This window comes from Theobroma cacao, chromosome 3, assembly GCF_000208745.1.
Source record: "Theobroma cacao cultivar B97-61/B2 chromosome 3, Criollo_cocoa_genome_V2, whole genome shotgun sequence".
NCBI lineage: Eukaryota > Viridiplantae > Streptophyta > Magnoliopsida > Malvales > Malvaceae > Theobroma > Theobroma cacao.
In genome coordinates this window covers 92,284-117,614 of record NC_030852.1, presented here as the reverse complement: position 1 = coordinate 117,614, position 25,331 = coordinate 92,284, and the positions used below count along the sequence as shown (strand labels likewise).

General features: G+C 32.0%; 1 protein-coding gene across 2 annotated transcripts; it reads right to left on the bottom strand.

The window, feature by feature from the left end:
- LOC18603798 (serine/threonine-protein phosphatase 4 regulatory subunit 2) lies at positions 643–18,924 on the bottom strand. Of its 2 annotated transcripts, none has more exons than XM_018118014.1 (8): positions 18,758–18,924; positions 18,406–18,485; positions 18,238–18,324; positions 13,169–13,217; positions 12,958–13,054; positions 5,396–5,448; positions 2,542–2,604; positions 643–1,374 (listed from the first exon to the last, which is right to left on the bottom strand). In XM_018118014.1, the coding sequence occupies exons 2-8, from the start codon at positions 18,471–18,473 to the stop codon at positions 1,108–1,110; spliced, it is 684 nt and encodes a 227-aa protein (XP_017973503.1). In that variant the 5' UTR covers positions 18,474–18,485; positions 18,758–18,924; the 3' UTR covers positions 643–1,107. The 2 variants fall into 2 exon arrangements, with proteins under 2 accessions (XP_017973503.1, XP_007036046.2); XM_007035984.2 differs by having other exon boundaries at positions 18,406–18,482.

Here is a 25,331-nt window from a genome sequence, read left to right as displayed (position 1 = left end):
CTTAAGTTAATCATTTCTAGTAATCGGGTTCTCGAACCCACACGTTACGACACTTGTCTATATGCAGAATCAGTAATTTACCTTACAATTTTCTACTCTATGGCCTCATTTGAGTGGACTGCTTTGAAATTTATTTATTGCGTATGCTTCATGTATTTAACTCTGCTATGTTTCACCTTTCATGCTGTTTTCTTTACTCTTCATCTTGCCTAATTTGCTACGTGTTCTCTATTCATGATCACTTATGTGGATTTTCTCAGGGATATACCATTGTTGATTTTCAATTGCATTTAACATATTCTTCTTCTAGACCGTATGTATGCACGTAAACAATCAATGCTATTTGGAAAACCTTTTATCTAAACTGGTAAATCACTTTGCTTTCATCTCTATGAATGGCCTCTTATATATATTGGCTGTAGTTTTTCATAGAAATGCAAATGTGGAGATGCTTCTCCTGTTGTTCATTTGCGTTATATCACCCTGAAACAAAGGTTGTTGATTTGAGATTTCAACCTGACTGACTCAAATCAAGTAATGAACAATGAAATCAAGTACTTTAAATCTACTTGTATGAAATAATAATAATAATATTCTTTGAATCAAATTACAAAATTGTAATAACTGAAAACGCACCTCATCTTAATTGTAAAATTCAACCTCCTTGCTTTCGGACCAATACAATCCACGCAAGGCTCACCATTTATAGAAAGTAATGAGACAAGAACCACTAATTAATTAAATATTAACACGACAATCAAAATGCAAAACCGTTATTTAAACAACAATAGCTTCAATTGAACATTCAGCTCCATTCACATCATTCATTACCACTTCAGTTGTCTCACCATGATCATAAGCTTTTATAATTTTTCATAAATTGCTAAATGGTCCTTGTTACATGTGGGCAATCTTACAAGTACAGCATCTAGGGAGACACCTTAGGGACCATAAGCTGTGACCATTTCTGCTGTCTTCCTGAAAATTTCTTCCAAATAGTAACAGAATAGTCGCACCATTCAAGAAATCTGCACCTCTACATGAGCAGCATGTGGACCCAAAAACTTCAAAAATTAAGTTGTTTATGGGGTCGAAAAGGCTTTCAACCTAAGAATTCCCAGCTACAGTGGAATTTGCTTCTGATGATCCAACCATTTCTTGGAAGGCATCCATGTCAATAGTCATATCCTCAATATCAGCCTCCTCCACCTCTGTCATTATCTCATCCCTGTCTCCCACCACAGGTTCAACCCCATTTTGGATTGGATTAGACTGTGGTTGAGCTTCCTCACTTGCCTTCTCTGGTTCGGGATTTGGCATCATTTGTGGATAGGGATTGGTGCAGACTGTCAATGTAGAGGTTACCAGCAAATTCTACAAAGTATGGAAAAAATGAATCATGACTTAACACGAGGCATAAAAGAAATAGAAAGAAAGAATATGGACAAATGGAATGATAAAATCAAATTCAAATCATTGACTAGCTGGTTAACAGTAAATTTGCACTTCATTAAATCTTTAATCACAGCCCACATTAGATTACTAATATCCTTGGTTTTCCAATTTCTTCCATACCTTTTGTTCTATTAAAATCTATTTGGAAAGCATCTATTGTGCATATAACATTGATAACTTATCAAGGGAAACAGTATCACAAATTGATTTGGACTTAGATTTGGAAAAAGGAAAAGAGATAGATAATAGAAATTCAGAAGGAAAATCAGAGATAGACAGAAGCCATTAGGGAGAAACAGTGGAAATAGGTAAAGAAATAGAAGACTGAGGGGAGAAAATCTGAAAAGAATCAATCTATGGAGAAAATCTCAAATATTCATCCAAAACCTACTTGAAATTAAAATAACATTGGTGTTTATAACTAAACCAAAACTATAATAAAATGCAAAATACGAAATACAACCCTAAAACACTAATAATTAAGAAAAAGTAAAATACTTTACTAATTAATGTAGAATAATCTAAATAAACTAAAATAGCCTAAATATATGTAGATTACAATCAAATCCATAAAACATAAAATAACGTCTTAGATAACTTAATCTCTCAACTAGCATATTTCCATCCATTGGACAATTTTAAGGAATTGATAGGCATGACCAAACTAATTAAAGATACATCAACACAATCATCACTCATAAAAGGTTCATGAATCGCTGGAAGTGGAATTAATACAATTCAGAAGGTCTCCAAAGCTTTCAATGATCGTGATTGAAGCTGAAGTGTATGAAAAAGAGAACTTATTCCCATTGAAAGGACAATTATAAGGCCAACCATATTTCAGAAACATTTGGAAAAGAAATATATATAAGAAGTCAATCATGTCCAATGCAGATTGACTCAATTAAATATTCAACACATGGTAGCTAAAGTTTCTAAAAGATAAAAAGAGTTAATTCAAGATGGAAGTAGCTCCTGCAACTAATTCTAAAACCCATAGAAGAATTGAGGTAGAGAGATAGAGTAACAGAGAGACTTATAGATAAAGCAAGGAAACAAAATTATTGGAAGTTTTTATTACCATACCTTTTCTAGTGCTAGGGCAAGCTTTGAAAGATTTGGATAGATGCTTCTTGCAGTCAGCAGGATCTGTTGAGCATAGCATTCGTGCCAAAAGAAAAGGTAAATTTTGGTAGTAGTCAAGAGCATAGCATTTATTAACAAATCAAAGTATAACTAGAGACCCGAACATTTTTTGAAAGTACATGGACAAAATTCAAACCCAAATGTATACGGAATCATGCACAAGAAGATAAATGTACTTTAATTGTAATTGGAAAGAAATGGGGGAAATGAAATGCAGAAGTATAAGAAACCAAATAAACTTTATATGACCAATCTAACATAATTCGGGCTTGAAGATATAGTTTCAAACTATAAAAATCAAATTCGGGCTTGAAGATATAGTTTCAAACTATAAAAATCACTGTATAAGGTTCTCCTAATCACTACCCTAAAACAGACAGATAAGAAATGAAATAGGAACAGGCTTCTGCATAATTGTATGATTATTTAAGGCTTAATTTAGAACTTTAAAATTACAAGCCTCAAGTGGCTAATTTGAAAGCTTGATTTAAATACTTCAAAAAATTTTAAAAATAATTAAAAAAATGGAACAACAATAACAATCTTTACAGATGAAAATAAATGCATAGCTACTATCACAAGGAAAATGGTTTAAAGAATATGGCCAAAAAAAAGAGGGTTTTAATCTAACATCCTTCAACCTGGAACTTGTTAAAGCCAACATGCGACCCTACTATTTATAAAATGGTTGAATGATGAGAACCCTCGAATAGTGTCTACTATTCAGTACCTTACATCCTGTTGCACATTTGAAGGTTTCAAAAATTCACTTTTCTTTGTTAAGCAGTGTTATATCCTGAATTAATTTGCTTGAATCTTTGCTGTTACCTTATATTCAAGGCAAGCTTTTCTAAGTTTTAAATGGACTTTAATTGAAAATTAGTTTTTGTTATCGTGTACATTGCATGTGAATATCTATATCTTAATTTATTTTTAAATAATATATAAATATAAATGTTTAATATGGCTACAATTTAGAAATATAATGAACAAAGAATTCTGAGCCAAGTAAATCATTTTCTAATGAAAGTGATTCAATTAAATTAGTAATCTTATCTATACACCAAATCAATCTTATTATTAATAATTTATAATGAGTAAATTACCTTTTCGATCACTTAACTTTTCAAGATTTTTTATTTTGGTCACCTAACTTTGAAAGAGAACATTTGGTCATTGATGTTTATAAATGTTATTGTTTTGGTCACTCAACTGTTAAACAGACCTACTAGTTGGCATTCCACATCACTACACTTGTCTTATGGCACATTCACATTGAAAGTAACCGAAGCATTATCTTTCATAGTTGGGTGATGCAAATAGAAAATGTCGAAAAGTTAAGTGATCAAAATTATAAATCTCGAAAAATTAAGTGAGCAATACATAATATATCTCATTTTCCCCTATTTGTGTATGTCTATTATTATTATTATTATTATTATTATTATCAAATTTTATTGAATTTAAATTAATTTCTTTACCATAAAATTAATTTTTTTGTCTCCACTTTTATTTTTGTTTTCTTCTATTCTTTTGTTTTCTTTTTCTCCTCTCTTTTTCTCACTTTTCTTTACCAAGTATTTCAGTGGACTGATAAAGAGTACTTAATAAATGAAAGTATTGAAACAGCAGGAAATTTATTGTTCTTTTTAACAGCATTTATTCAATAAACATTCTAATCTACAAGTTATTAGAGAAAATTAAAAGCAAAAAAGAACTAAACTATGAGAGAATTTAGAGTAAATTACCTTTTTGATCACTTAATTTTTTGTGATTTTTTGTTTTGGTTAACCAACTATGACAGATAAAGTTTTGGTCACCTTCGACGTGAATATGCCACCTGGCAAGTTATGGTGATGTGGAATGTCAAATAACAGATTTATTACCTTTTAACGGCTAAATAACCACAACAACACTTGTGAACATTGATGACTAAAATGTTATGTTTCACAGTTAGGTGACCAAAAAGGTGATTTAGTTGTTTAGATTTACTGTTATAATAATTGAAAATTATATAAATGACAATTTAGAAATAAGAGGAATAAAGATGTCCTTTTTTGTTAAGCAAAAGTTCTGTACACATCCATCCTTTACATATATATATACACATATATATCTATCATAGATAACTCAAGTTTCGATTCAATTGGCAAGATTCAATCAACACAATTAAAGCTAAATCAAGATAGATCAGCTTGATTCAAGCTAAGAAAGATAAAGCTAAAATTAATCTAGACTAATTGAAGAAGGTACTCAAGGAATATGTTCGTGCAATTCATGTACATAACTCACTCCTAAACTTGTGTAATTGGTCTTCGAAGACAAATATATATGGTCAATGGGCTTTCTCTACTCATGTTGAAAGATAAAATACAAAACACAATCCTGTCACTAAATGCTTTATCACAGTGCTAGACTTTCAACTGGTATGTTGTCCTGTTTTTAAATTGTTGCCCTCAGGGAGTTGATTCTATTCAACCTACATATAAGGAGCAGCAAGGTTAAAAAGGATTTGGTTTGGGAATCATTATGGCTTTATACCTGCGTTTCACAGGGGGATTCCAAAGCTAAGCCTCCCTCATATCTCCACTTATTGCTAATCGGATCTAGTTGGTAGTTTTACACTATAGGCATACCAAAAAATTGATTTGTCTTAAATGCAAATAAACCAAAGAATCTAGGAATAACTACACTTACAGTAAAGTAAAATGAAAGAGGTCGATGAAGAGAATACAAGCAACATCATGGAATTTTAGTAAAATTTATGGTATATAATACAAAACAAAGTAATCACCTCACAGATTCTTTGAAGGGTAAACGGCGGGCCCTCATTAAAACTATGAAGCTCTGCAAACAGAAAAGATATTTGAATACCAGAACAAGATGAGACTACAAATCCTAAAAATCACAAACAAGAATTTCAATAATTGCTTCACATTATCAAAGTAGACTTTAAACACTACAATGAATACAAAAAAATCATCAAAAAAGCAAAACACAAGACTCATCTTGGCTTTCCATCATGGTTTCTCCTTGTGCCACCTATAAATACAAATTTGCATGTTTGCTATTATCATTATTCTTCTTGAGTAGCAGATTTCTTTTATCCCTTACTTGTGGGGGAGGTAGGAATGCAGCATTATTGGCAGGAAAGGAGAACTATTGAAAAGTCCTAGCAGTTAACACATGATGATCTAATAAATGATAAAAAGTTAAAAAAGCCCAAAGGCAAAAAAGGTTGTTTATAGGTTCTAACAGAAACAACATCTTGCTTTCCTATTTTCAAAGAGGTAGTGAGAAAGAGCAAATTATTCTCCATTTAATCACCTATAATCACGAATTTGGACTCTAGTGTAATCACCACATAAAGATCATTAAACTTCCATCCTTTATAACATTAGGTAATCCCTTCTATAGTAGCCATCAAATACAGAGAAAATATAACATTCTTTTACAAGAAGAGCTCTTGCTATTTGCCTGCTGAAGAATTAAATGAGAAAAACATTTAAAAGTATCACATATCCCTATGAATATCATCTGTTGCTGTAGCAGCTCCTTCAAAAATCAACTTCAACATTGTCAACAAATTCACATGCAGCAACAAAAAACATGCAATTCACCCATAGCAAATGCCTGGGAAATTCTAGAGTTGTATAGCAGTAAACTAAAATTAACAAAGGAGAAGTAGAAAGCGGCCATTGGCAAGAATAAGGACACAGTAATGGGCTTTCTTAGGCACTTCTAGCATGATCCTCCCCTCCAGCACAAATAGAGTTGAAGAAAATTCATAGCCTATTGCAGCAGCTAAACTATGGTTGTAAGATTTTATGAACAACAGTAATATAAAATTAATAAAAAAGGTTCTAAAATGGCAACAATTACAAAAGTACACCGCAACTCTACAATTTTCCAACAAGGAAAGCACCTTTGGACATGAACCTTTTTCAACCTATTATTCTAAAGTAACTTGGAAGACCAACAAGAGGCAAGATTACCTTATCCTTAATTATGGGTGCAAGTATGAGTTATGTATCTAAAATAACAATAGACATTCGAAGTCAACTTCTTCACTCAAACACTAAATTTCTATCATTACACCATCACTCTTGATGAATGTTTGGCTTTTCAGCTCTTGCCAAATAGTAGCCGTTGCTGAAAAACTAAAACAACAAAGTTAAAATGTGTGTAAGCCTTTGTGCTAGAGAGACAAAAAGAGCAAGAATTGGGTTTCCCAACTACCATCAAATAAGACCTTTGGCTCAAAATGGGAATGAAAAAAATTCGATCACAACTTATTTAGTCAATGTGTGTGTGTGTGTGTGAGAGAGAGAGAGAGAGAGAGTTTCATGTCTAGAATGCAATGCGGCATGACCGCTAGAGCTTGAAGGAAGAGAAGAGGTGCTATAAAGTGCTCATGTGGATACTTTCCTAATTGAAAAGTGGCATCCTACAACCGTTGCAGCATTAGTGTCCTTTAGAGTAATATTTCAGCTTCCAATTGTAGATCATTGCACTTCCCATAGAATCTTGCACCTATGGTCTTATTTACAATCATCTTCATTGTGCAAAATCTCTAGAAAACTTTATTAAGCTAGAGAGGGGAGTCATGGTTGATGAGTGCTCCAAATATATGATAAAAATGCTTCAACTTTACTTTTGATAGTCCTTCACTTTTTGTAATAAGAGTTTTCATACGATGATCTATTTTTTCAGCCACTGCAACAATATCTAGTGTCAGAGAGTTATTTTGAATCTTCCAAAAATCTTTTTCAAAAGTTGAGGTCGATAGCAAGAAACGTATCCTATCATTTAACTAGAATGGCCTGGCTAGTGTTCTTTAACCTTCAGAATACTTGCTCCATCTTTCAGAACTACTAGTCAAGGGCTGATATATATTGAACTAAACATGACAAATGTGAGGGAAACTAATACCTATATGAATTACAAACAATTCTTATGACAACTGAAAAGAATTGAAAAGCCAGCCCAACTTCTTTACATTTCCCTTCTTCCTCTTTCTCACCCTTTGAGCTATCTCTTTCCTTCTGTCCTCACCAAGTAAATAACTTTATAAGTAGTCTACTATCAAATTTATATCATAAAATCAATAGTAGCACCAAAAGATCAAGAAATCCAAATGGGTTAATAACACATTTGGTATACGCGTTATAGTCAAATGTTCCATTTGATACCTAAAGTTTAAAATGTGCAATTACGAACTCAAACTTTGATTCCTTTCATCAGACAAATTGGCAACGTGGCCAAAAAAGCCAACAAAAATGTCATGTGTCTAAAACTGCAACATCATTTTTTTTTGTTATGATTTTTTTTTAAAAAGAGTTCTGAATTGAAAATTTTCTGCAAAAAGGAAAACTAAAAATTAAAACAAAAACCAGAAAAAATTCAAAAAAAAAGGAGAGCAAAAATGGCGGAGAGAGGAAAGAGAGAAAGGGAGAGGAAGGGGAGAGAAAGAAGGAAGGGTGAGGGCCGGCAGGCACCATTATGGCTTGGCCCTACTAGTGTGATCTGCATGGCTTGAGGCAAATCAACACTGATCAGCCTAAGGCTGGCCAAACTTCCCCCCTTCCTCTGCTCTCTATTTTCCTTTCTTCTATTTCCCTCTCTTTCCTCTCTCTCTCCCTCATTTTCTCTCTTCCCTTTTTTTCTTTTTAATGAATTTTCCTTTCTCTGGCTTGTTTTTATTTTTTAATTTAGAAAAAAAAATAAAAAATACTTTGAAAAACAAAAACAAAAAATGATTTGACATTTTTTAAACACGTCTCGTGTTCTTATAAATTATTTTGGGGTATATCACCCATTTGACTAATAACGTTAGTCTCATAGCAAACTGATAAATGGATGCAAAGTTCAGTATATAAAATTGAAAATTCGACCATAATTTGGGTAGCAAATGATGCAGGCGCATCAAGAATTTTATTTTATTTAGTATTTTCATTACCTTAGGATTTTATTTTATTTATTTTATTTGAGATTCTTTTTTTCAATCTTTATTAAAATTTTAGTAGTTTAAGTCTTTACTTAGGATTAGGATTACTATTTGATTAAGATTTATCTTAGCTAGCTTAAATAGGTGATCCTAGATAGAGGATTATTATCATTAATTTTGTTTATTTTGAATTTTTATTCAAGAGGTTTTTTTAAAACCCAAATATCTTTCTCTTATTCCAACACAATCAACCTTGTTCTAGCCCTAATTGTTGAATTTTAATTGCCCTAAAACTCCCGACTACATCAAGTGGTATCAGAGCAAGTGATCCTACTATATTCTACAAGGATTTTTAGCTAGAAGCTAGGAGACTATGGTTGGCCAAGGCAAAGGTTGAGGTAGAAGCAATCAGCCCTAACAAGCTGAGTTGGCTGAGATGTGAAGAATGATTGATGACTTGACTCGGGCTATGCAAGCCTTGCAGCATCAGGAACCAGTGAGAACTTGAATGGAGAATCTAGAAGGTGACCACAACCCCCTTGAGATTCAAGATCTTGAGAATGATGATGAATTTGAGATTGAGAACCCCTTTCCCGAAGATGGACACGCAAATCAAGCAACGAGAGTAGGATTGGAGGGCCAGTTATTACATGCTCTTGATTTAAATGGTGGAGGAATCAAGATTAAAGTAACTGATTTTCATGGGAAAGTTCATGCAAAAGAATATTTGGATTGGGAAGCCAGTTTGAAAAATTACTTTGAATGGAAACCCATGGCTGAAAATCAAAAAGTGTTACTTGTAAAGCTAAAATTGAAAGGTACTGCACTTCAATGGTGAAAGAGAGTTGAAGAGCAACGTGCACGACAAGAGAAGCTTAAAATCAGCACTTGGAAGCATATGAAAAGTAAATTACAAAAACAATTTTTACCTGCTGATTATACTATGGAATTATATGAAAAGTTTCATTGTTTGAAACAAAATAACATGACCATTGAGGAGTATACATCGGAGTTCAATAACCTATCAATTCGGGTTGGGTTAACTAAGAGTAACGAAAAAATTACTTCTCGTTATCTTGCTGGTTTGAATCATTTTGCTAGAGACGAGATGGAAGTAGTTTGTTTGTACAATATTGAAGATGCTCGTCAATATGTTTTCAAAGTAGAAAAATGAGTTTCACGCTATGGTGCTAGAAAGCCCTTATATGGCACCGATTGGAAAAACGGTTCTGAAGCAAGACAAGTTACCAAACATCCCAACAAAATTATCGAGAGGCTGCCACAGCCAATAAAACTAATGGAAGTGCAACCAATGTTGAAAGGAACACTAAAAGCAAAAGTATACTGCCTTATGGTGGACAAAACAGTCCTGGTTCTTCTACAAATAAAGGAGGCAGTAATTCCCATATTCGATGTTTTACTTGTGGGGAGAAGGGACACACTTCTTTTGCTTGCCTCCAAAGAAAGGTGAACTTAACAGAATTTAGGGAGGAATTAGAGCCCATTTATGATAAATATGATGAAGAAATAGAGGAAATTGATGTGTATCCTACACAAGGTAAGTCCTTTGTGGTACGAAGAGTGATGACTACAACAATCAATGAGGAAAAAGATTGAAAAAGGAGAAGTATTTTTTGCACACAAGTTGTTTGTGAAGGTAAAGTGTGTGATCTTATGATTGATGGAGGAAGCATGAAAAATATTATTTCAAAAGAGGCCGTCAACAAATTGAAGCTTCCTACAAGCAAACATCCTCATTCTTACAAGATTGGGTGGCTGAAGAAAGGACATGAGGTACTAGTAACTACTCAATGTTTGTTGAAATTCACTATAGGAGATAACTTGGATGATGAGGCTTTATGTGATGTTGTGCCAATGGATGTTGGTCATATTCTTGTTGGCAGACCTTGGTTGTATGATCGTGATATGGATCATAAGACGAAGCCAAATACCTATTCCTTCTACAAGAACAACAAGACATATACTTTATATCCTTTTAAATAAGAGGCTAAGCAATTGGCAACTTCAAGCCCCGGAAGTAGCAAAATCAGCAAAATCAGCAAAATCGCTAGGTATTTATCTGCTGAAAATTGTGAAGCTGAAGGTAGTAATGAAGAAGAATTGAAACAAGTGAATCCAGGCATCTATGAGAAGTATGTTAAGGCCTACTCGTCGGAGATGAGTCTTTTCTGACCCGAGGAGATTGATGCAGGTGCATCAAGAATTTTATTTTATTTAGTATTTTCGGTACCTTAGGATTTTATTTTTTTTATTTTATTTAGTTTGAGATTCTTTTTCCAATATTTATTAGAATTTTAGTACTTTAAGTCTTGAATTAGGATTAAGATTACTATTTGATTAGAGTTTATCTTAGTTAGTATAAATAGGTGATCCTAGATAGAGGATTATTATCATTAATTTTTGTTTATTTTGAATTTTTATTCAAAAGGTTTCTTTAAAACCCAATTATCTTTCTATTGATCCAACACAATCAACCCTGTTCTAGCCCTAGTTGTTGAATTCTAATTGCCCTAAACCTCCCGGCTACATCACAAATGTATCCTTAACCCAATCTAACTTTAAAACCTCTCTCATAACTTCAAATTCTTTTCTCTTTTATTTTAATTTTGTTACCCACTAAACACACCTTAACTATCAAACCTAATGACTAAACTCCATTTTTTTTAAGAAAAAAGAAATAATGAACTAATGAATGATATTACCAAGCTATTGCAGTTGATATAACCAAGTCATTTGCATTAGATTAAATTGTTTAAGTGACAATTTTAGAATATATTGAAATCCTACTCAGAAGAAGTGAACCAAATCCTTCAATTTCCTCTCCCAAGAACCCCAAATTACTGAATCTATTCACTCTCCCTATCGTATGACCCGTCTACTTGTCACACCGCATCTCACAAGATTCAATCCCTCTTCCAAACCCTCAATGCACTCACTCTCATGGATCATATTGCTAATTCCAAAACATAATAGCATTGTGCCAAACATAAAGCAACTGCTCAATTTTCAAAATCATTACTTAACAATAATTAACCCTATCAAGCCAAATGCTATTGTTACAATCATTGTGTACAATTGGAGCATCATCACGTATTTGGTTGATTTGGTAACTTTAATGGAGGATTTCCGTAAAGATATTTTTTAATTTTTTGTGCCAGTATTTAGCATTTTGATTAGGGTGTCTTATTGTTCGGTTTTCAGAAATGAGATATTTCTGTTTAAATTAAAGAAAAAGGGATGCAAAGGTTTTGACTTGTGTTCGTTTTAGGAAGGAAGCTTCTGTTTGGTTTTCCAGAAACTTTAAATCTAGGTTGATATTTTCTTTCTTTTGTTAAATTTGATTTCACTTATTTTTTCTTCATTTATTTTGTTTAATTTTTTTTAATTGGGGGAAGGGAGATTCAAACTTAGCTCTTTAGGCAAAGGGGTCATGCAACAACTAATGAGCCAAATGCTCAGGTGCAATTACTACTATTATAATTGCATAAGAAGCTGCCACATGGATTGACATGTAACTACTACTATTAACATGCCTGTTGGATGTGGCAGCCGACAAGGTAAGATTTAACATCTTAAGCAACTAAAGACAACCAAAAGGAATTCATTCTAAAATTTTGAAAAGATCATTTTATTGTTAAAATCAGAATTATAGAGGATATTTTAATTATGAGGGTTAAACTCTAAGGACGGTTTGTGTAATTTTGCAGAAAAATATGTGAAAAGTTCTCCTACAGAAATTGACTCAACCACAGCGTTCGTATCATATATTGAAATTACATAGCATCACTCTTCCATTCCTATTGCAAGTAAAAATGAAAAAGAACAAAAGAAAGCTTCCGCAAATCAAAAAGAAAAAGGAAAAGAAAAATATAAAATAGTATTCTGAAATGCTAAGCCTTGAACACTAAACCATGTCTTGAATCACATGCCATTGCCAAGTTAGCTAATAATCACAAAGCTTAAGGAGACCCAACCACTGAATGTTGCATTAGCAAATCTCAAACAAACCGAAATAGTTATGGCTAATGAGGCATTGTCTCAATGGCAGGGAGGTGGCCTTAGTCCTTTAGAACAAAAGTTCAAGTTTTTTTGTTTTCAAAGGCATTCATGATTCATAAATCACATGACAACCACACTCGTACAATCTAAGAATGTCCTCTACAAAAAAAGGCAAAAGGATTATTGCTGATTTCTTGTCTGCATCCAAGCTCAAGTAAAGGAGCAATAGCCAGACTTGAGCATAGATTCATGTCCTACTACTTTGCTCACACAACCCTCTTAATCAACTTTCATAAGTTTATTTTTCCTCCTAAGATCATGTGGAGGCTTTAAAATACCAATTTTACTCATATTTGGGATGGATAAGAAAAACATGATCCGGAAAGTACCTTCATCTAGTCGCTTCACCAGATCTGAGTAAGTTTCGCCCAATGAAGCATTTTGTTGATCAGTTGTCATTTTTGCCTCAGGATACTCTGATAAAACCTTTGTGATAAATTACAGAAAGAAATAGGGATCATATCTAGGTAAGAAATACTACAGAAAAATCTAAACAATTATATCTAACTATCAAAGAGATTAGAGACCAAGAAAACATACCAGCTTCAGCTGAAAGGAGAGCATGCTCTTCAGTTTATCCCAATTATGCCTGTAGTTAAATACACCAAAAAAAAAAAGAATTAAGCAGTAAATATATCTTTTCATACATTAAAATTTGCATTTATTCTTTTTTATATTCCCATAACACCTACAAACAAAAAAGAAAGCCTTTCAAAATGCACAATGCATAAAACTATGGGAAGCATCAATTTTACATGGACAGCATTTTGGACACGTTAACTGACAGACAATCACGTCATGTTATCAAAAATCTGCCAAAACTAAATGATTTGAAGTAAAATTAAATTTAGATGTTGGCAAAATTTTAAGACACCAACTACCAATGTCAAACATCACATAAGTTTACATCAAGAAAATCTGATTGCATTAGAAATTAACTTCATGCTAGATATATTTTTATTTCATTTTCAGAACCCCCTTGCAGCATATTTAAGCATCTTACCATATAGCACAAGACATTGCATAGCTAAAACAACTTCATTTTTACAATATGCTAGGGACATCAATGTGTAATCAGGAAATGTAAGTGAATTTGAGACAGCAGCAATTATCATGTAGATATTGCAGCCAGCAAAAGTAGCAACAAAAAACCTTATGGCCGTTGCTGGAGCGGTGGTGACAGTATAGAATTGTGGCGACAATAGCAATTCGAGAAGCAACAGCAGTATAGGGGCAGCAATGCCTAGGGCAATACTGCATGTATCATATAGTTGGCATGTGATGCCACTTAAATAGTAAAAAGAAGATCCTAACGTTGTTGCTTTACTTGTGGTCAAAAAATGGTCAAAACACAGAATGTTGAAGCTTTCAATCAGGATCATGGAAAAAAAAATGTAACAATTGAGAGGTGATGCAGGTTAACCAGAAGCCAAAGTGCTGTCCAAGATGGAGATATAACTAAGGCAAAACAATAAAGCAACTCAAAATCATTGAGTGGTTGGAGATATAACTAAGAAAATCAGGATACAAATTCTAGATTTTGAAGGATGATTTTACAGTATTTTCCGATTGACTTGATTCTAATGAAGACTATTTTTATTGCTTGCTCATAGCTTAAGATTTTCCACGAGGAAACTTGCCAGGTTGGCAAAAATATGCTGGCATGGTGTACATTGAAAATAACAAGGCTAGATAACCACAAAAAACTTGGTGTATGGACTGAGATGAAAGTGAGATTAAGAGAAAATTTTGTCACCTTATCTTTAAAAAATGCATGAGAAGCCCTTACTTTGAAGTGCCCAGCAGGTCAGCAGCTTAGTATAGGCAAAGATTTGATGAGCTAATGATTAGAAGTGGGTTTGTGTAACATGCTAAAGTAGCAACAGCCTTATTTAAAGTTGGCATAAGAGCTGAAATCAAGAGAGCTGCTTAGACAGCCCCATCTACAATAAGTACGATGCATTCCAAGCAGCACTCAGTGTGGAGAAATACTTAAGCTACACAAAAACTAAGAAAGTCCTGCTTCAAGCCACGGACATATCAACAAAAGGCTTACTAGTGCAAATCACAGCACAAAGTCAGCCTCTTTTCAGTCCTTTAATTGATCTAACGAGAAGCTTCTTCTTTCTTGAAGGTTCCCTTGCTTCAAGTGTGAAGAAATTGGACACATGGGAGACCAATGTGTGAGAAAAAGTAACTCGCTTGTGGGAATAGATCACAAGGACAAAGAAACAAAAAACATGATGACAAAAAATATTCATTTGGTTGTGGAAACTTCTCCTTTGTTCATTGTTCAATGCTCTCTTGCATCTCCTAAAATTGAAAAACGAGACAGCTGGGACTTCAATATTCAAAACTTTGATTTATCGTGGTTATCAAGCTAAAAGACTTATGATTTAGGTGGAAGTTGCATGAATGTTGTTTCAGCATCCATAGTAGATGGCCTCAAGCTTCCAATTTAACCTCAACCTCAACCACAAAAGGTGGCATGGATAACCGACACTTCCAGTAAACCAAGAATGTCTTGTTTTTAAGTTTTGGTGCTTACAACGATTCTATACTATGTGATATCATTCATCTGCAAGGGGCACATATCCTTCTTGGTCAACCTTAGCTTTTATGATGAAGGTGTAAATAGTAAGTGGAGATAAAATACACACTTTTACATTGGCAACAACATGAGGCCAATGACTTCACTTTTTTTCAAGAAATATGAAGAAAAATAGAAACCCAAACCAGTTATTGTTACTGAAAATAAGATGATGCACATATCACGGGAGCTGTAAATACAGTTGCTGGTTCAACCTCCAAGATGCCTCCTAACTTAATTAAATTTCTATTTGACTTTTCTGATGTTGCGCCAAAGGAGTTACCAAATGAGCTACTTTTGCACAATATTTAACAAATCATTGATCTCGAATCATGGTCACAATTATCTAATCTTCCTGTCCATCGCATGAATCCTAGCAACATAAAACTTAAAGAGGCAAGTAGATAGGCGGTTTTCCAAGGTTTACTTGTACAAGTTTTGAGTCCACATGTTGTTCTAGCTTCACTTGCACCAAAGGAAGATGATGCTAGTCATCTGTGTGGAAAACCAAGCTATTAACAAGACTGCTATCAAGTACAGATTTCCTATTCCCTGTCTTGAGGACATGTTAACCTTTTATGGCTAGTTCCATCATCTTTTGCAAGAGAGATTTGAACAGCAGTTGCCATCAAGTACGCATCATGCTTGGAGATGACTGAAAGACTGATTTAAAAATCAAGGACGACCTCTGTGAACAGAGTGGCAAACCCCTACTACCTTCCATGAATTACCAAGTTTTCATGGATTGACAACATTCTATAGATGTTTCATTAGAAATTTCAGTTCAAAAAATTGCACCTATCACTAAAAGCATGAAGAAAGGGCACTTTAATGGACAGAGGCAGCATCTAAAGCTTTTGAAGAAATCAAGATAAGGATACCAAAACACCAATTGCTTGTAGCCATAATCACAAATCAGAATTGGTTGTGTTTCTAGACAAGAAGACCATCCTATTGCTTGTTTAAGTAAGAAGGTAGATGAAGCAGAGCAAATATATTCAACTTAGCAAAAGGAATTCTAATGCAGAGATTCAAACCCTAGAACCCTTGTGATATGACATTTTCTTACATAACACCCATAGGTTCTTTTTACCCCAAACAAATCCTTGTATTTCACTACTGTTCCCACAAGGGGTATCAGCATAAGACCCTTATATTTAAAAGCCTTATATTTTACATTTGAGCCCCAAATTCCCAATTTTAATATTTTATGATTTATGAAGTTGACATTAAAACAAAATATGGTCTATAATGTCAATATGCAACAACGTCCAACCTATTAATTCAAAATAAAAAACACTCTGTCAACACTCTAAGCACAAGAACATAGAAAACATTTGCAAAAAAATACATTTGACATGAAGGAAAATCCATGAAAATTGCAGAAAGCTGCAAACCTCATTTTCTTCACATCACTTCAGCCTACAAAAAAATTTTACTCATCTTAGAGCAAATCTGAATCCCTTTTTTCTTTTTCATTTATGTAAAAAAGCTTGAATCCCTATTAATTTTAAAAAAGGCTACTTTTTGATTTAGGACAATAAAATCTTCCTGGCAGCTGTCGGGTTACTAGAAAAGCAAGCTTCCTAATGGCAAAAGTCAAATAGACCTCGAAAATTTTTCTCTGACATGGACTGTATGCTGCAAACTTACTCTTTTTCGACAATAAACTTCAGTTTTTTGTTAATTTCTGACATCATTTAGTTGGTTCTTTAATAGGATAGCCTCAATTATCTTTCATATAATAACATAGTACCAGTAACATAATAAGCTCACACTATTTGTCAAAATACCAGTGTGATGCATTAGCATAGCCTCAATTATCTTTAATAAAATAACATAATGCAAAAACGTGTCTGTTAAAATTACCAAAGTAGCATATTGTTTTTGTGAAACTTACACCAAATGGTCATCAAATTGAAAGAAGATTTTAAATCTGAATTTAAACTGTGAGTTTAGAAATAAAAATATATTACTAAACTATAAAGATGTTAGTGATATTTTAAAAAAGGCTCCTTCAAACTGCCACTTTTTGCTCAATCAAATGGCATCTAATTGTGCAAAGATACATAAATACATACTACTTTATATGTTATTGAGAAACCACTTGAAAAGATATGGCTGCTCTCTTTGAAGAAGAATTTGGGAATTTAGGGCTCAAATGTAAAAAATAAGGCCTTTAGATATAAGGGTCTTATCGTCTTTCTCGTGAAAATTAAGGATCTTTATCTTTTTAGTGAAAATTTAACACTGTTACCCCCTATAGCAACAATAGTAAAACACAAGGTTTTATTTGGGAAAAAAGAACCTTTGGGTGTTATGTGAGAAAATATCATACCACAAGAGGTCTATGTGGAGTTTACCCTAGGTTTTATTCACCTAAATAGAAGAGGGATGTTGGTAGGATTCTTGTTGGTCTATATATGTCATTACCGATACCACATAAACCTGGAAGGATCTAAGTATTGATTTTAATGTTAGATTAAGTAAGACTTTAAGGGATGAAGATTCTAATGTTAGATTAAGTAAGACTTTAAGGGATGAAGATTCTTAGTGGTGGTAGACTTAATCTATGCTGGATCACTTCATTCCTTGTTCAGAGACACCTGATGCTCTACATGTTGATATGCTTTTTGTAGTGCAGTGGTTCAACTTCATGTACTTCCAAGTCTATGTTACAGATGGTAATGTGAAGCTTATGTATGTTGGCAATCTTTGTGGAGAATGTTGAACACAAAACTAAAAGTTTCTATATCTTTCCATCCCTTAAAATAATGGCAAAAGCAAAAAGTTTTTAATAGAAGCTTCGGTAATGTGCAGCATTGTTCTGATACTAATTGGGAGGGATAAAATAACTTAGAGATTTAACTAGTTTTCTCTGCTTTTCTTAGTTACCCATATATCAGAGAATTGCCATTAACCTTGAGGACCTAGTTGGTAATACCAAATTCATATGTAAATATAAATAAACAGAGTTAACAACAAATTCATACCAAAAGAAAAAGAACAAATCTAATACCAAAAATTTCCAGTAGATGAAACAACTTGCAATATGCCCCTAACTTGTTCTTCTTCTTGAGCAATCTCAAGGTTGGAGTCCATGCTTCTAAAATCACAAGAAAATATGATCAGTCCTACTAGTGGAGGAATTTCACAAAAACAATCAACAAAATAGCTTAAATTTCACCCATGATTTAAGTCATGCTCTTCGTCAGTAGCAACGGAAGAATTTTCTTTGAGCGCCGACTCCTCCATTCCTGCTAACTGCTAAACCAAATCCAAACTCAGAAATTCCAAAAGGCATTTCAACACTATTCTATTTAATGTCGTTGATCAAGGATGAAGCAAAAGAAAACTCCAAAACCCAACTCTATGACTCGCCTCCCCCTCCTTATCTAGGTTCCACCCATTTATGCCCCTCAATGCCCCTTCTCTAGTCTAAATTTTTTCTCAACTACAAAAAGGATCACTCAAGATAGCAGAGGACATGGAAATATCCACGAGAAAAACTAAAAAAAAAAAATTGAAAGTGGATGTACCTTGGGAAGAAATGAGAACAATACGGATTAAGCCTCGAATTAAATGCAGACGAATGTAGGGGTCAAAGTGAGACCAAGCCGCAAAGGAGTTGCATTAGGGAAATCCTTCCTGATCTAACAGGATTTAGCGTTTCCTGAAACGGTTTCAGTTTGTGTAGACCAAATTAGAGTTTATTGAGTGGACATCATTTTATTTTTATTTTATTTATTTACTTTTATTTTACTTATATTTTCTTTTTTATTTATTTTATAATTTTTTTTTAAGGTTTTATACTAGGCCTTGATGTGTTCTGTAGGTTTTAATTTCTAAACTCATTAACAAAGCTTTTTTAATGACCAAAAAAAAATTTTGACTAATTTAATTCAACTTTTTTATTTTTATATTATTTATTTACTTTTATTTTAATTATATTTTTTTATTTATTTTATAATGTTATGAATATTTATATGAATATCCATTTATGTTATCTATATTTAGATTTGATGTAAATTATATTAGATTAAGATTTAATCTATCTAATCCTTAAGTGTTATCTTCATCTTATAAATTTAATCTAGATAAAAGGTTATTAGCTTATAAATAGACTCTTTCACTTCATTTGTAAATATATACTTAAACAAAATCTTCTTATTCCTTCTAAATACTTTCTTTCTCTTTAAATATTTTCTCTTATATTTCTCTTATAGTTGTTCATTTAGATTTATTTCATATCACGTTATCAGCACGATTCTCTAATCTCTCAAGTTTGAGAATTTTTATGTTTTCATCATCTTCAAGCTTTAAAAGGATTTCAATAATTAGGTTTTGATTTCTGATCTCTCAAGTTTGAGAATTATTATGTTTTCATCATCTTCAAGCTTCAAAAGGATTTCAATGATTGGGGGTTTTGATTTCTGATTTTAAAAAATTAGGTAAGTAACTTGATATCTTTTTAGTATTTTCATTTCCTAAAAATCAACTTTAATATAAATTTTACTATATTTAGTATATATTTTGTCTCTTGATTGAAAAGTGAATTTGCTATTATATAACTATTAATGAAAAACCATAATTGTCCGTTCCCTAAAGTAAATGTGACAAACAAGCTACTAATAAAAATTATGAATGTTCATTTCCTGAAGTAAATGCGACAAACGAGCTACTAATAAAAAATTATAAATTCGTCAATTCCCTGAAGTGAATGCGATATTATTTAATAATTATGGTTATAATCATGAATCCATCTATTAACACAACATCATTTAATTATGATGGCCATAATAATTTACATTATTACTATTTTAATTATAATTTTACCACAAGAAGTGGATGAATAATTTTGTCATCTAAATTTAAGAATAATTTTACCACTAAAAGTGGATAGATAATTTTACCATCAAAAGTGGATGGATGCCTTAACTCATTAAAAAAATGAATAATCCACTAGAAGTGGATAACCCTTTATATGTGGATTACCCACCAAAAATGGATGTATACTTATAACTTACCATAAATAGATGAATATTTTCAATGCACTAAAAGTAGATGGATACCTTAAACTACTAACTCATTAGAAGTGGATAACCCATCAAAAAGTGGATAAATACTTGTAACCCACCAAAAGTGGATAAATAATGAAAAGAATAAAAGGAATATAGAAAACATATTGTTATTGATGTGGCATAAAATATCATTGGTCACGTACCTGTTATACATCTTAAATTTTATTAAGCATCACTGAGAATTAAAACATCTTGTGATAATTTTAATCATGGCCAAGTTGATATAGCACATCAAGATATTTGTTCAACCTGAAAGAGGAATTGATTACATGATTGGTAATAGAAATATCTATTATTAATTTTCTTGTCCTGAAAAAGGAATTGATCATTCGATTGGTAATAGAAATATCTGAGAATGAACTTAATAATAATTGGTATATTTAGTATAACTATATTATGAAGATGCTTTAATATGTTTAAATGATGTGTTCGTATTATATGTTTTAATTCTATATTTAATATTCTTTTATGTTAACTTGTAAGTTTCTTATTGTATATATTTATGGATATTCATATTAATGGATCTAAGATCTACGATGTAAATATATGTCTAGCAGATATTGCTCTAACACACACTATATTTCAAGACAAGAAATATTTTTCTTACTTGACAACGGAAAAAAAAAAGTCAATGTCAATTCAATATCTGGTAGTCTAAAATTAATTGAAGGCTCCATAAGAGCTAATATTTTACTATCTTGAGAAATAAAGTAATAGAGGATGTACTATTTTCTATTAAGTCTCAAAAAAGTTTATTAAGTTTTAAAGATATTCGTTTGAATAAATATCATATTGAGACAACAAATGAAAGAGACACTTAATACCTCTATATTACATCTATTATCTCAAGTAGAAAGTGTGTGTTGAAAAATATTACTCGCTCTATTCTTAGAATTAAATTATACAAATATTACAATAGTTGAAACTCATAGTAAACTAGAAGTTTACTAATGATTTTAATGTTTGGCATGACCGGTTGGACCATTTCGGATCAATAATGATGCAAAAAATGATTGAAAATTTATCATTCATTGAAAAATCAGAAGATTTTTCAATCTAATGAATTTTATGTACTGTTTGCTCTGAAGATAAATAAATTATAAGGCTATCATCAGCTAAAGTTGGGATTGAATCTCTTATATTTTTTAATAATATTCAAGATTACATGTGGATTCATACATCTATCATGTGAACTATTTAGATATTTTACAGTTTTAATCGATGCATTGATTAGATGGTCACATGTGTGCTTATTATCAGCTTACAATTTGGCATTTACAATCATTCATTTGCAAGCACATTTTCCTAGTTATGTAATCAAGATTATTTGTCTTGATAATACTGGTGGATTTACATCTCAAGCCTTTAATATTGTATATTAGTTGGAATAACTATTGAACAGCTTGTGGCTTATGTTTATACACAAAATGATCTAGCAGAATTATTTATTAAACACTTCCAACTAATTGCAAGCTTATGAAATTCAAACTCCCAATGTCTACTTAGGGGTATGCCATTTTGGATACAGTAGCATTTGTATGCATCAGGCCAAATGAGTTATTTTAAATTCTCCCTATACAATTAGTTTATGGTCAAGAACCAAATATTTTTCATCTAAGAATTTTTGGATGTTCGATATATGTTTCAATTGCTCCACCACAATGCACACAGATGGGTCCTCAAAGGAGGTTAGGAATATATGTTGGATACGAATCTCCATTTGTAATTAAATATTTAGAATAATCAATTGGAGATTTATTCATGTCAAAGTTTGTCAATTGTCATATTGATGAAATAATTTTTCCAACATTAGGGGGAGAAAAAATAAGCAGCTGAAAAAGAAAAATTCTTATAATGAATTATCATTATCTAGTTTTGATCATCACACAAAGCAATATGAACTTGAAGTTCAAAAGATAATTATTTTGCAAAATATAGTAAATCAGTTGCTAGACGTATTTACTGATCTAAAAGGAATAACTAAATCTTATATACCAACTATAAATGCTCTTATTAACATTAATGTCCTTGTAGGACAAGGCACGCCAGAAGTGTTAAGACCAATCGGTTCCAAAGATAAAATCCTTGAAAAAGAAAAGAGCAAATATTTAAGATGGTCAGACGAGGAAGTAGAAACTCTAGAAGAGACCTTTGACATAATTGATAAACTTTTCAGAAGAAATTCAGGTACCTGAAATTAGTTAAAATAAAGAAATCTCAATCAATTATGTCATGATGAGAAAAGACGGAACTGGTAAATAAACGTCGACGATATTTTGTATATAATATAGAGCTCAATATTATGAAAGAAAAGCGAGGATCTTGAACTTATATTTATTGAAGTATGTAGATATAGAAAGGATTAGCCAATGTGGAAAGATGCAATTAAGGAGGAAATGTATTTAATTGCAAAATGTGAAGTTTTTGGACCTGTAGTTCATACACCAAATGGTGTAAAACCAGTGATATATATACATGCGTATTTGTGCGAATACGAAATGTGAAAAATGAGATTATGAGATATAAAGCACAGCTTGTCGCACAAGGTTTTCTCTAAAGATCTAGTATTGAAGATGAAAAGATATTCTCTGTGGTGGATACAATTACAATTCTATATTAACTAGTCTAGCAATAAACGAGAAAATTAAAATACGTCTAATGAGTGTAGCTACAACCTATTTATATGGCTTATTGGATATTGATATCTATATGAAAATCCCTCAAGTATTTAAGTTACTTGAAGTACAAAATTTGAATTTCCAAGAAATTTATTCGATTAAATTAAATAAATCTTTATATGGATTAAAGCAATCCAGACACATGTGGTATAATCGCCTTAATGCATATTTGTTGAAAGAAGGTTATAGAAATAATCCTATATGCCCATGTATTTTATAAAAGGATTTAGATATGAATTTATTATAATTGTTGTTTATGTTGATGACTAGAACATTATTGAAACTCTTAAAAAGTTATTAAAGGCCGTAGATTACTTAAAGAGAGAATTTGAAAGAAAAAATCTTGAAAAAAATAAAGTTTTGTTGGGTCTTTAGATTGAACACTTGGCAAATAGAACTTTTGTCCATCAATCAAATTATATCACAAAAATGCTAAAATGATTTTATATGGAGAAAACATATCCATTGAGTTCACCATTGGTTGTAAGGTCATTAGATGTTAAAAAAGACCATTTTCCGACCTTGTGAGGATAATAAAGAACTCCTTGGTCCTGAAGTACCGTATTTTATTGAAATTGGAGCACTAATGTATCTTACTAGCAATACATGACTTGATATATCAATTGTTGCGAATTTATTAGCAAGATATAGTTCTTCTCCAACTTAAAAAAATTGGAATGAAATTAAACATATACTTCGATATCTCCGAGGAACAATGGATATGGGCTTATATTATTCAAATGCATTAAAATAAATTTTAATTAGTTATGTAGATGCAGGATATTTATCTGATCTACACAAAACTCGATCCCATATAGATTATTTGTTCACATATGGAGGTATGGCTATTTCATGGCATTTTATAAAGCAAACTATAGTTGCTACTTCTTCTAGCCTTACAAAAATTTTAGCAACTCATGAGCAAATAGTGAATGTGTCTGGTTAAGATTTGTAACTCAACATATTCAAGAAACGTGTGGCTTGTCAACCAAGAAAAAAATTCCAACAAAGTTATATGAGGATAATACTACTTGCATAGCACAATTAAAGGAAGGATATATTAAAGGCGATTGAATAAAACACAAAATTCTCCAAAATTCTTCTTCACTAATGATCTCCAAGAAAAGGGTGAAATAAGTGTTCAACAAATTCAGCCAAGTGACAATCTAGCAGATTTGTTCACTAAAGCCTTTTTTACTACAACATTTGAAAAGTTGGAATGAATCATTTTAAAGATCTCTATAATGCAATCATCAAGGGGAGTAAAATACACACTGTAGTTTTTTCCTTCATCAAGGTTTTTCCCACTGGATTTTTCTTGATAAGATTTTTAATGGGGCAGTATTTCAAAAGTGTACTCTTGAAAAGATTATGTACTCTTTTTCCTTCACTCAGATTTTTTTTTTCATGAGGTTTTTTCCTAGTAAGGTTTTAATGAGGTATATTCTTAATACAATGGATATTCAAGGGGGAGTGTTATGAATATTTTTATGAATATCCATTTATGTTATCTATATCTAGATTTGATGTAAATTAGATTGGATTAATATTTAATCCATCTAATTTCTAAGTGTTATCTTCATCTTGTAAATTCAATCTAGATAAGGAGTTATTAGCTTATAAATAGACATTTTCACTTCATTTGTAAATATATACTTGAATAAAATCTTTTTACTCCTTCTAAAAACTTTCTTTCCCTCTAAATACTTTCTCTTATATTTCTTTTATAGTTGTTCTTTTAGATTTATTTCATAACATATAAGTTTTTTTTAAGGTTTATATTGGGCCTTGATATGTTCTGTAGGTTCTAATTTCTAAACCTATTACCAAAGCCTTTCTAATGACCAAAAAGCTAATTTGACTAATTAATTCAACCTAAAAACAGATCAAGCACCATAATTAAACAAAACTAAGTTAGAATTAAAACAAACATAAAGAACATTCCAAAATAAAAAATTGAAAGGCCAGCTGGCCATACAGAGGATCCAAACAATCGTACTACGATAAGGAAAAAAGGCTTTATACCAGGAGCGAGAAATGTCATTGGGCAGAGGCCAAAAACGATGGGATCCAACAACACCCATTGCTCGAATAGCAGAATAAATAATAAACAGTAATGAAAAAGAACCTTAGAGGCAGAATCGAAGAAACCCTAAAAAAAAAATCTTTTCTTTTCTTTTTGAAACTCAGAGAACCAAAAACTCTAGATTTCCTAGTTTACTAGCAACCCAAAAATCACAATCAAAACCAAAAAAAAAAAAAGAGAACAAAAAATCCTTAAAAAGTTGAAGCTAGAGAGAGCCGGGGGGATTTGTTTTTGTTCTTTCTCTCTTTTGTGGAATTTTTACAAAGTT